At 54.1% G+C, this 12,341-nt stretch overlaps 1 protein-coding gene across 3 annotated transcripts in view; it reads left to right on the forward strand.

The window, feature by feature from the left end:
* ACSS1 (acyl-CoA synthetase short chain family member 1) overlaps positions 1 to 12,341 on the forward strand; it is a 49,495-nt gene that overhangs the window by 33,767 nt on the left and 3,387 nt on the right. For 2 of the 3 annotated variants that reach the window (XM_017541441.2, XM_037743070.1), the window contains 7 exons: positions 813 to 950; positions 5,773 to 5,865; positions 6,938 to 7,050; positions 7,349 to 7,475; positions 8,188 to 8,315; positions 8,443 to 8,506; positions 11,941 to 12,059. In XM_017541441.2, coding sequence (XP_017396930.1) covers positions 813 to 950; positions 5,773 to 5,865; positions 6,938 to 7,050; positions 7,349 to 7,475; positions 8,188 to 8,315; positions 8,443 to 8,506; positions 11,941 to 12,059 — 782 coding nt within the window. The remainder of the gene's footprint in view (positions 1 to 812; positions 951 to 5,772; positions 5,866 to 6,937; positions 7,051 to 7,348; positions 7,476 to 8,187; positions 8,316 to 8,442; positions 8,507 to 11,940; positions 12,060 to 12,341) is intronic. The other variant, XM_037743071.1, reaches the window with a different exon arrangement.

Here is a 12,341-nt window from a genome sequence, read left to right on the forward strand (position 1 = left end):
TCAGACCATGTTATGCATGGCCTAGAACCATCTCCATTAAATGGAGATGACTTTGAGGACAAGGTGATGTCTGGCTCCCTTGGGCATCGTCCTCCCACACACCACAGCATCTCCAAATAACTTGCTTTAATGTGAGCAGATCATGGTGGCTCTGCCCAGAGGCTGCGGCCCCAGCGTTCCAAGGTGCTGACAGCTGTGTGCGTCATCACCTCCCATGCTCCATTCCTGCCTTCGGGGGTTGGGTGTGCTCAAGGAAGAAGTTACAGGGGCAAGTCCAGGGACTAAGTGCCATGGCCCAGGTGCCATCTCAGGCCCCCACTTCAGCTCCTGGAGGCTCAGTGTCCCATGTGGAGGGAATGGTGTGGTGGTGGGTTTACAGGAATCAGGTGTGCATGCCACGCACGTGGGCCTGCTCCCTGGGACACATGAAGCAGCAGCTCTGCTGTCACCAGGAGAAGCACCAGTCTAGGGCCCATGTGAGTGTGACAGAGTGGAAGCTCTGTGTTAATGCTCCACAGGTAATTAAATCCATGTAGTATTGCCTTGAACTGGGCCATCCCCCTCAGCCAGGTGAAGACTGTTCCCGAATGTACCGCCCATGGATCTGGGGAGTGCTGGGAGGAGAGCGGCCCTTGGGGACCCATCCCATGGGGCTTCTTTCCGTCTTTCACTGGTGGGGGGAATCCCTTTTTATGGACATATGCATGTCTGCAAATGCCCAGCACTCAGGAAGTCTTGGCTGATCTCTAAGTTTAAAGTAGATTGTGTTTGGTGGGCTCTCCTGCTGACACTGAACTTGGGCCTTTCTGTAGGTCGGTATTGGGAGACAGTAGAGAGGTTAAAGATCAATCAGTTTTATGGCGCCCCAACGGCCATCCGGCTGCTGCTGAAATACGGTGATGGCTGGGTGAAGAAGTATGATCGCTCCTCCCTGCGGACCCTGGGGTCAGGTGAGTGACCTGCCCGCAGCAGGGGAGGGTGTGCTTGCCCTAGACCCTCAGAGCCAATACGGTTCAGCAGGACATCAGTCATGAAGCTGCCCGGCTTTGTATGTGTGAAATTCATGCAACGCCAGACCGGTCCTGGTAGAAAGCCCCTGTTGCCACCGTAAGCCCCTCCCCAGAGCTGGTAGCAGCAATGTCTGGGGAACAACATTCCAGACATTTTCTGTGCCATTGTTTCTGTACTCAATTTCTGTAGCTTAATCTTCATGAGGAATACTTACCCACTTAACAAGTTAAGGGCCAAGTCATTTCTTTAGTGGGTGCATGGGGTCTAGCTGTATAACTTAGCTGGGTGTGGCGGCATAGGGTGAGGCGGGAGGGTTGCTTGAGCCCAGGAGTTTGAGGCTGCACTGAGCTGTGATTGCACCACTGCACGCCAGCCTGGTGACAGAGTGAGACTCAGTCTTTGAAACAATGGTAATAATAGTGACAGTGTAACTACCATGTGCTCAACACTGCCAGCCCTGCCCTGTTGTCGGGCCCTTTGAGTGTCTCCAAGTCCGTGGGGTGGATACCATCCTGTACTTTTGCCCTGCTGTTACCGTAGACATTTCCAGGCAGAGTTCAAAGCTTAGGCCTACTGGTAATGTTGATGGATACTGCCAAGGCATGTGGAAATATTTTGGAAAGGTGACAGTAGTGTGATTTCGAAAGTACTGGGGGTGTTGTCCTTCCGGCTGGTGCTGGAAGGGACTGGTGCTGGTGACTGCTGTTCTCTCTCCTGTCCCTGCCCCATTTCTTGTCTGCCTTGACAGGTGTTGTCACATGTGATCAGCCAGCTGCTTGGTGTCCTTTCACTGAGGAAGCATGCAGGGCAGTGACCATGGAAGAGTGTCCCATTCTGCCACATGCATTGGGAAGGGAGTGCAGTGAGCGTGTGCTTCTGCTACTGCTGGGTGACCATGAGGCATGGAGGCATCTGGCCGCAGGCTAAGAGGCACTGCAGCTGGGGCTGTTTCCTGCAGAGCTCACCACTTGTTCCCAGATGTGAGATGGGGATGAGACCTACCTGTGGGGTGGTGAGGATGCCACAGAGGGTCAGATGCGAGCCTTACTGTAATGTTAGCATGGAGATAGTTAATGGGGAGAGCTCGTGATGAATAGCAGGCATCCAATGACTCCTCCTCTTTTCCCTTATTTTCCCCTTAACAGTAAAAACCTGCTTCTAGGGCTTTCTAGATTAAAAAGCAGAAGGGTTTTGCATACTATTAATAAGAGCAAATATGTATTAAATGCCTTTATTTTCACATCAGTCCTGTGAGCAGATGTTGCTTCACATTAAAGAGGAGGAAGAGGAGGCACAGAGAGGTCAGAGAACCTGCCGGAGATCAGTCAGCCTGTGTTGAATCCAGCACCTGGTTCTAGAGTCAGCAAAACTCAATCTGCCCCCCGCTCCACCTGATTTTTGGGCTCTGTGCACCCACCCTATACCCCCAACAGGTTCCTAGGGTCCTGGATCCCTCTGCTTCCCTTCCTGTACTGCCCTCTCCACCTCTCAGAAAGAGTGTTGGGCTCCTTTCTAGATGGTGTATCTTAGTTTGCTTTGTCTATTGTAACAGAATACCCTGAGACTGGGTGATTTATAGTGAACAGAAATCTTGGCTCACATTTCTGGAGGCTGGAAAGTCCACATCAAGGTGCTGGCATCTGGTGAGGGCCTTCTTGCTGCATCATCCTATGGTGGAAGGCCAAAGAGAGGGGGAGAGAGAGCAGGAGGCGGCTGAGCTCACCCTTTTATAATAGCACCAATCCTGCTCATGAGGATACAACCCTCTTGGTATAATCACCTCATAAAAGTTCCACCTCATAATACTGTTACGATGGCAGTTACATTTCAACATGAGATTTGGAGGGGACAAACATTCAGACCATAGCAAGTGGTGAGATTGGGTGGTCTGTCTTGGCATGCTGGAGCTGGGCTTGAGAGGCCCGTGTGATTCTGACTGCCCTCCGCAGCTCAGGGGACCTGAGCTCCGCCCCGTGCTCTGGGCCATGTAATGCTTGGGGACTGAGAACACAGTGGGGTGGCCAGGGCCATAGAAACTGCCAGATTCTCTAGGTGTTGGCAGCAGGGCCACCTGAGTGGGCCCTAGGCGTCAGGTGGGGACAGGGCATCAGGTGGGGACAGGGCTGAAGGGCAAGATTTGGTTTTCCAGAGACACTTGTGGGATTTGTCTGCTGAAGGAAGTCACAGAGTCCAGTGCCAAGGAGTACCACTCTGAGTGCATTTCGGGAAAGTGTGTGCTCTGGAAGCTGCATTAGAGTGGGATTTTAATAGTAGTATCCCAGCAGCCTCTGCCTCACCCAGGGGTCCCCACAGACTTGGAACACCTCTGAACCAGGGGGCTGGCCCCCAGCACAGGCTCAGCTGGGTTTTGTGTATTTAGCTGGTCTATAGGCACATTCCTATTCCCGTTACATAACCAGTTCCAGCTGCAGCGCTGTGGGAGGCCAGGTGCTAGCCACACACCTCGCCATTCTGTTCTCAGTATGCAACACTGGCAGGCGGCGTGGAGTCCTGTGATGTCGGGCACCTGGGGTTCCCAGCACCTGGGAGCATGCTGGGGGTCGGTGTGCTTCACACCTTGGCCAGGGCCGGCGCTGAGCTGGCATGCCTGCTGGTGCAATTCCACAGCCCAGACCCATCCCAGGCATCTGGGATCAGCTTTCACGACATTTAGTCCATTGAGTCGTCAGAATCCCACTCACTCAAGACACTCCCCCTAGATTTGTATTTCTCAAAGCTTTTTTAAACTTTCAATTTCATAAGTAATACATGGATACGCTCTTGTGAAAAGAAGAAATTGGAGCATGTAATTAAAACTGATATCCTTAGGCGCTGGGTGTGGTGGCACATGCCTGTGATCTCGGCCACTTGGGAGGCTATGGTGGGAGGATCCTTGAGCCCAGGAGGTCAAGGATACAGTGAGCCATGATCGTGCCACTGCACTCCAGCCTGGGCAACAGAGCGAGATCCTTGTCTCTTCAAAAAAAAAAAAAAAAAGGAAAAAAACACTGAGGTCTTCCTTGATCTCTGCTCCAGGGGACCTTGTTGCTCCTGTGCCTCCGGCCCCGTATCCTCAGTTAAGTTCCTGTACTGGACGCAGCTCTGTTAAATGATGTTTTCTTTAACATGAAAGTTACCACACTGTGCTATTATGCTGTAACGTTTCTCTGAAGATTGTAGAATCTGCATTGTTCCACATGGATCTGCCCTGCTGTGGGGGTTGCTCTGGCTCATGTGGTCACATCCCTCTGGCTGGGCGCAGGCTGTCACAGTCTCCCAGCGTGTCCACAAGTGCTGCGGGGCACCTCCCTGCCCTTGTGGATGTTCTGAGTGCAGGTGTGACACGCAAGACACTCAGCCACCCATGTGACCGGCACTGATCATGCAGCACAGCTGCGGGGGCCACTGCTGGGACAGGCCTTGGGTTGTGGGTGGTCCTGGAACCACCAGCATGAGATTATTTCAGTGTTTTAGTGACAACACGTCTAGGCTGGCGAGTTCTGGCTGAGTGCCGGTCTGGTGTGCAAATGTCATAAGGTAGACACAGAGTCCTAGGGCGTACGCATATTGTTTGCCTTTCTATTGAGGTATAATGTATACCCAAGGGTACAGATATTAAGTGTTCAACTTGAGAGATGTTTACATGTATATGTGCTACAGAAATTCACAGTCCCAGAAGCCACCTTATGCCTCCTCCCAGTCACAGGAGTTACCTAAGCCATGACCACAGTGTGGCCTGTGCCACCACGGATGGATCTGGCTGCACTTGATCTTGAGCTCAGCTGGGTAGGATCACACAGCACATCCCTCCTTGCTCAGCACTGTGCCTCAGACTCGCCTGTGCTACTGTGGGCCGTGGTGGTTTGCCATCTTTGTTGCAGTGTGGCATTCCTCTGCAGGAGCGTGCCAAGCTGCATTTACCCACCTGCTCCTGAGGGACATGTGTGGTTTCTGGCATGAGCAGGACTGCTGAGGACACCCTTTACACAGCCACTTCTGGTGGCATCTGCAGTCATTTCTGTAGGGTGGATGTCAGGGATCGTGTTTTGAGGTCAAATGATAGACAAATGTTCAGCTATAGTAGATTCTGCCCCAAACAGTTGCACAAAGTAGCTGTATTGGATGTATGGAGTTTTAAATGTTAAGAGAAACATCCAGATTGCTCCCCAAAATTGCTGTACCAATCTACACTCCTATTTGTGTCTGTGGAATCCTGTTTTCCCCACGTTCTTGCCGGCTTTTTGATTTTCAAGCATCTCATGGTAAAAACCCCTCACTGTCACGTGCATTTCTTTGATGATCAGCAATATGATGTGTCCACTGCATTTTCAGGTCTCCTTGTATGGTCTTAAAAAAGAATTACAGAGCTGTTTTCTCCTCAAAAATCTCTTCCTTTGGCTGGGCGCAGTGGCTCACACCTGTAATTCCAGCACTTTGGGAGGCCAAGGCAGGCAGATCACCTGAGGTCAGGAGTTCGAGACCAGCCTGGCCAACATGGTGAAATCCCCACTCTACTAAAATACAAAAATTAGCCAGGTGTGGTGGTACACACCTGTAATCCCAGCTACGTGGGAGGCTGAGACAGGAGAATCACTTGAACCCTGGAGGCGGAGGTTGCAGTGAGCCGAGATCGCGCCATTCCACAGAGCAAGACTATCTCAAAAAGCAAACAAGCAAGCAAACAAACAAAAAGCCACTTCCTTTTGGCTTCGGGTTTATTTGCAGCCTGTTAACATCTTCTTCTTTCCTGTGTGGTTTCAGTGGGAGAGCCCATCAACTACGAGGCCTGGGAGTGGCTGCACAGGGTGGTGGGGGACAGCAGGTGCACGCTGGTGGACACTTGGTGGCAGACAGGTGAGGAGGCCTGGGGAACAGGTTCTGAGTCTGTAGGGTTGGGTGTGAGGCTGGGAATGGGGTCCGAGCTCTCAACACCAGGTGCGATGGAAGACGCATCAACGCCTGAGGCCACGGAAATCCTGGGGCCTGGAGTGAGGGAACCAGAGGTTGCCAGTCTGCTGTTTCCCAGCTGTGGGACCTGTGGTCACAACTTCCCTGAGCCTCGGTTTCCTCCTTTGTGAGGTGGGGCTGCCCCCCACAGGCCCGGGTGAGGATGAGCTGAGGTGACATAGCCGAGGCGTGCTGCCCAAGGCCTGGTGCGCACCCGGAGCACAGGGGCCGCGTCCCTTCCTAGCGCCCCTTTCTAAACATGGGAACATCTCATGAGACAGGCCCTATCTTCTAAGGGAGCATGAGTCTAAATTTAAATTTTAGTGGGAAAAGGAATTTTCCTGTGACGTTTTGTTTGGATTTGTCCCCCCTTCTCTTGGGCATCTGACTTATTAGGATGCTTGTGGCGAGAGACCACCACAGATGTAATGAATCTAACTGTTTGACGCTCATCCTCAAGGAAGCCAGAAAATGAGACGTTCCCATGGGACAGTCCCAACCAGTCGGGAAAACCTGGGACAGAGATTCTCTAGCTGAGTCTCTGGGGCATTTCCCTGGTACAGGCTGGTAGAGGCAAGTGCCAGAGAAATAACGTGAGGGCAGGATTTGCGGGCACCTTTTTTTGTTGTTGGGCCCGTGTCGAATGGGCGCTGGCCCAGAAGCAATTCATTTTCCACGTCTTCATGTGTAAGTGGGTGGGCTCTGCCCTTCCTCACTTCAAGCAAGGGCCTGACGTGGCGAGGGGGCCTGCAGCTGGCTGTGGGACACCAGAGCTCCTGGGGCTGAGGCCACCGTGGGGTCCTCTCTCATATCCACAGTGGAGGGCACCAGACCCACGTCTGGTTTGCCTCAAAGGTCCTTGTGCCCCTGAGGTGTTTCCTTGCCCACAACAAGGACAGTCCCACCCACCCCTGATGCGGGATGCACATGTCCCTGGGTCCGGGGACGATCACGCATTTCTTCCTTGTCCTCCCTGCAGAAACCGGTGGCATCTGTATCGCACCACGGCCCTCAGAAGAAGGGGCGGAAATCCTTCCAGGCATGGCGATGAGGCCTTTCTTTGGCATCGTCCCCGTCCTCATGGATGAGAAGGTGTGTATGGGCCTCCCCGGCATGGGAGCCACGTGCTTGCCCGCCCTTGGTCCCCGCCTGCCCAGCCCAGCTCCTTCCCGTGTGCCCAGGTCTGTACCTAGCGGGAGGCCGCTGACCTCGCAGCGTGCACTGCAGCTGGTAGCGCGCACTGGGTATCGGCCACATGGGTAGCTTGGGGCCCTCCTCAGGGGGAGGGGAGAGCTATGGACAGCTCCCTTGAGGGCAGGGCTTGTCATTTCTCAGCATGCTTGTCACCCAGAGCCTGCCTTTCTCTCACATGCATGTCCTGGGTCTGCAGGGCAGCGCCATAGAGGGCGGCAGCGTCTCCGGGGCCCTGTGCATCTCCCAGGCCTGGCCGGGCATGGCCAGGACCATCTATGGCGACCACCAGCGGTTTGTGGACGCCTACTTCAAGGCCTACCCAGGTGAGCAGGCTGTCGGGGACCCTCTCATGCCTTTTCAGCTGACTGCTGGAATCCCAGCTCAGAACACATTTTTAATGGGATCTGAGTGCAGTGCAGCACGGTGGCCAGGAACAGGTGCTCCCGAGGCCTGAGTTTGACTCCAGCCCCGTCTCCCTTTGCAGCACCTCCCTGGTTCTCCTTATCTTTACAGTGGGAGTGAGTCCCCGCTCCGGGATGTCCTTGGGGCTACTTAGGTGTGAGCGTGCTGTCCTGCAGTGCAGCCAGGCCCATGGAGAGATCCTGTTAGCTGCTGGGACGGGAGAGTGGAGAAGCACCTTGGAAGACTGTCACCAAGGCTGGGAGTTTTCTTCCAGTTTCTTTTTATTTTTTTCCCAGTTTCTTTTTTGTCCTTGGATTGGAAACTTACAAGAACGCTCTCTCCCGTCTGTCTTGTCGGAACCAGTGATGTTCAGTCTCAAGCTTGCAAATGAGACTCAAGTGTTTTGGAGAAGCGTCTTGGGTGTGCTGCTTGTATGCCTTCTGCTCCCTAAAGTCTCCATGTCTTGGAGCTGCCTGCCCGTGCTCTAGAGCATGCAGAAGCATTGGAGTTGCAAGGAGGGCTGGTCGCTGGGACTTCAGCTGTGCGCTGGGCTGCAGGGCTTGTGCTTAGTGAGGCGAGGACGTGGGTTGTGGATCAGGGTTCCTGGTGCTGAATTTCCCTGCTGTGGTGCAGGTTATTACTTCACTGGAGATGGGGCTTACCGAACCGAGAGTGGCTATTACCAGATCACAGGGCGGATGGACGACGTCATCAACATCAGTGGCCACCGGCTGGGGACCGCAGAGATCGAGGACGCCATGGTGAGCGCAGGCTGGGCCTCCCTGCTGCACCTCCATGATGCCCCTGTGGGCCTCTGAGTTGGGGTGGGAGTCCCTGGCCCCAGTCACCTCTGGCACATTTTGCCTTTTTGTTCTCTGTTGTACACAGGCCGACCACCCTGTAGTGCCAGAAAGTGCTGTCATTGGCTACCCCCACGACATCAAAGGAGAAGGTGAGTGTCCTGGAGAAGAGCTCCTTCCTGGTTCCTGACCCCATGCCCATTACAGCACCTCTGTACGAGCAGCAGGCTCTGGAGAGTGGGGTGATAGGGGATACTGTGGGCCAAGCTGTTGGTGGCCTTCTCTCTCAGTGGAAACTGTAGGGGAAGAGGTCAGGTTTCTGAAATGCCCTGGCTCTGCTGTCCTCTCAGGACACGCATCCACGGTGGCCCTGACCCGTTTGGCCTTGGCTGAGCTTGGGGAGTTTCCGCCTCTGTCCACGGTGTATCTGGTTGGGACACCGTCCAGCCCTGTTACAGAGAGTTTATGGGAAAATGTCCAGTCTTGTGTGTCCTCACGGGCTCGGTCAGAGTACTCGAGCCAGCTCTGCAGCCACCACGTGTGTGTGCCTGAAGCACGCAGGCTGTGTGCTGCACTGGGACTCGCTTTGGACGAATCTGACCTGTGGTTCCCACGGCACAGCGACATGCCAGGAATGCAGAATGAGGGACTAGAATGGTCTTCTTTACCAAGGCCACACTTTGTTTTGAGTCCACCAGCTTCTAGGTGGCTGGAACCGGGAAGGGGAGGGAGTACCTAGGTGTTGTAACCGCCTGTCCTGGCATGACCTGGACACACACTGACCCCATGCCAGGACACTGCTGGGCAGACCGGCCTCCCCTGCCTTGTCCAGTGGCCTGGGTCAGGCTTGCCCTCCCACTGTGTCACAGTGTGTCCCAGATGTCACCTGCCTCCCTGCACTTCTGTGTGCCACGGTTCCATTACTTACTTAAATGCTTTCTTTAAATTGACCCACTGCAAAATTGAGAATTTATTTCAGTGCTTTACAAACAGCGTTTTCAGTTGCCATGGAAAGGGCCCCACCAGCTCTCTCTCACATCCCAGCTGATAAGGCTGGATCAGGTCACAGGGTGGATGGACGATGCCCTTACCAGCCTTCAGCTGCTAAGGCTGAAGCTTCTAATGTGAGAAAGAGCTGGTGGCGCCCTTGCCCGGCGACCTGTCCAGATGTGATCAGGATGGTCAGTGAGGTGGAGACAAGGGCAGTTCCTCAGGTGTGACTGGTGTAACTTAGAGCCCCCCTGAGGGTACCTTGCTCTGGTAGGAGTCTGGACCCCTCCTCTGGGGAATCCTGAATTTCACTTTTCTTGGCTGGGACTCCGCAGGGCACTGGTATGTCCTGGGATTCGGAAGCCCCATCTGTGTCCAAGTCTCATGGCTGAGCCAGCACTTCCTGGGGCCACTGAAACGGACCTGTGACCACAGGCGTGGTCCACCGTGTCTGGGGCTCAGCAGCCCCTGGATTGAACCCCATAAAGCAAGTGCAAGATCGAGGGAAGGACAATGGAAAGTGACCTTTAGACAAATGTTTGGGCATCGCACTCACTGCCTGTCATAGGGCAGCCTAGCCTTATGTCTGTTGGGGTGGTGTTGGGGTGTGGTCTGCTGTGGATGCTGCTGCCCCGGGCGCGTGCTGTGTGCGTGGATGCTGCTGCCCCGGGCGCGTGCTATGTGCGTGGATGCTGCCCTGGGCGCCTGCTGTGTGCGTGGATGCTGCCGCCCCAGGCGCCGTGCTGTGTGCGTGGATGCTGCCCTGGGCGCCTGCTGTGTGCGTGGATGCTGCCCCCAGCGCGTGCTGTGTGCGTGGATGCTGCCCCGGGCGCATGCTGTGTGCGTGGAGCTGTTGCAAGTCTCACGTTGCCAGGTATCGTAGTGTCTGCCAGATGTGTGGAGAGAATTTGTGTATCATGCATGTGATGGTGTGCATTTTCCTGATTCCTAATGAATTTGAGCATCCGTTCTGTGATTATGAAGAGCCGGTGAACAGCTCCTGGTTGGCTGTAAAGCTGCCTGTGTCGTCGTGTGTTTGTCCCCAGTCTCTTGTTTTGCACCAACGCTGAGAAAGGGCAGCCCTGGAGCTTGCCCGGGACACAGACCCAGCAAGCCTCTGGTGCTGCTGGCCGGGCCCTTGTCTCTCTTGTCACCAGTGTCCTCAGCCTTGCCTGCCTCCTCCTGGCTCTTAACTGGCTCCTCTACTCACGTAGGGGGTTTCCTCCCTCCAGCTCCATCCTCAGAACTCAACAGTTCAGGACCACTTCTGATCCCATCTCAATGGCCAAGATGAGAAAAATGGTGTTCTTTCCCTCAAAGATCTCACAACCTAGTGGGGTGGCAACAGGGGGCTGACAGCTGTTCCCGCACAACATGTGCCATAAACTAGATTCATGGGTGGAGTCAGGAAAGGCTTCACAGAGCAGGAAGTGGCTGAATTGGGTCTTGAGGGATGAATAGGAGTTTGCCACATGGATCTGGGAAGGCCTTTCCGGCAAAGGCTGTAGGTCTTTACAGATCGTAGCTTGTTCAGAAAACCATCCACTCATGCATTTAACAACCATGTGTTGAACACCCCCTGTGTTCCAGACATGGCTGTAGATGCTGGGGACACAGCAGTGAGGGAGAGGGTCTCTGTCCCCATAGAGCTAGCATGCTGGAGGGGTCGGGAGTAGAGGGGAGAGACAGGCAAAGAGCAAGAAAGATGGTCACTGAGGCAACAAGACAGTCAGTTAGGTGCTACTTGTCAGGGGAAGATGGGTGAAGGTGGCAGGGGGCTGGGATGAGCAGTGGGAGAGCCGCGCATGTATAGAAGCTTCGTGGGAGAGACAGCACCTTACAGGCCAGCGGGGATGGGCAGGCTGTCAGGGATGGTGCCAGGGCGAGCAACTCCACTCAAATTAGATCCCTTGTCATAGTGTGAGCCCTTCCTGGACGTGCCAGAGTACTGAAGAACCAAACCTAGTCTTTACACTGCAATGTGGGCTGGCCAGTGCTGCCTAGCAGAACTCTCAGCTGCTCCATGTCTGTGCTGGTCAGGGCAGCAGCCTCTGGCAGTATATGGTGCTGAATAGCACTTGAAGTGTGGCTCATGCAACTGAGGAGCTGCTGGTTTAATTGAACTGAAATAGCCACCCTGGCCCATGGCACCATGTTGCACACATGCCCCCAGTGGCTGGTGGTGCCCACTTGCTGTACATCTGTGCACCTTCTCATGGAAGTCCCCGGTCAGCCCACATTAGGGGTTATCTCACAGATGAGGACACAGAGAGGAGATCCCATGTCTCAGATCACACACAGCCAGTCGGCACCAGAGCTGAGATGCCAAGCTCTCAGCCACACGTGAGCACTCACCTGGAACATTTGTGGAGCTGTTAGAATCGCTGCCGCTTTTTGTGAAACTGAAGTGCATCTTTGGGTTTGCAACTAAAGATGTTGCAAACGATGTCACTCACATATGACAGCTGCTACGATGTCACTAACATACGATTCAAAAGCCCTTTGGATTTCTGGCAGCCTGTGCACAGCGCTCTGCCTCAGGAGCTGGCTTGTGGTCTAGTATTTAATACATCCCCAAACTTGGCTTTATTTTCAGCTGCCTTTGCCTTCATTGTGTTGAAAGATAGTGCGGGTGACGCAGATATGGTGGTGCAGGAGATCAAGTCCATGGTGGCCACTAAGATTGCCAAATATGCTGTGCCTGACGAGATCCTGGTGAGTGGGCCTCCCACGCAAGTGGGGCTGTGCTGCTGTGTGTCCCACAACTGTCAAGTGACAATGGTCTTTTAGGAGCATAGTACTTTTTTCCAATTTGCATCAAAATTGACACTAGCTAGTTGGTTTTCCTGGGTGGTGGTGAGGATGGTGGGTCACTGTGCTGTCATAGAGGGAGGAGACAGGGCAGGAGATGTAGCTTCAAAAGCTCTGCCAGCTCTCCTGTCCGGGAGGTCGCCCAGGCAGGCTTCCACGCTCACCCAGCTCTCCTGTCCGGGAGGT

Source organism: Cebus imitator, unplaced genomic scaffold, assembly GCF_001604975.1.
Source record: "Cebus imitator isolate Cc_AM_T3 unplaced genomic scaffold, Cebus_imitator-1.0 Scaffold134, whole genome shotgun sequence".
NCBI classification, from domain to species: domain Eukaryota; kingdom Metazoa; phylum Chordata; class Mammalia; order Primates; family Cebidae; genus Cebus; species Cebus imitator.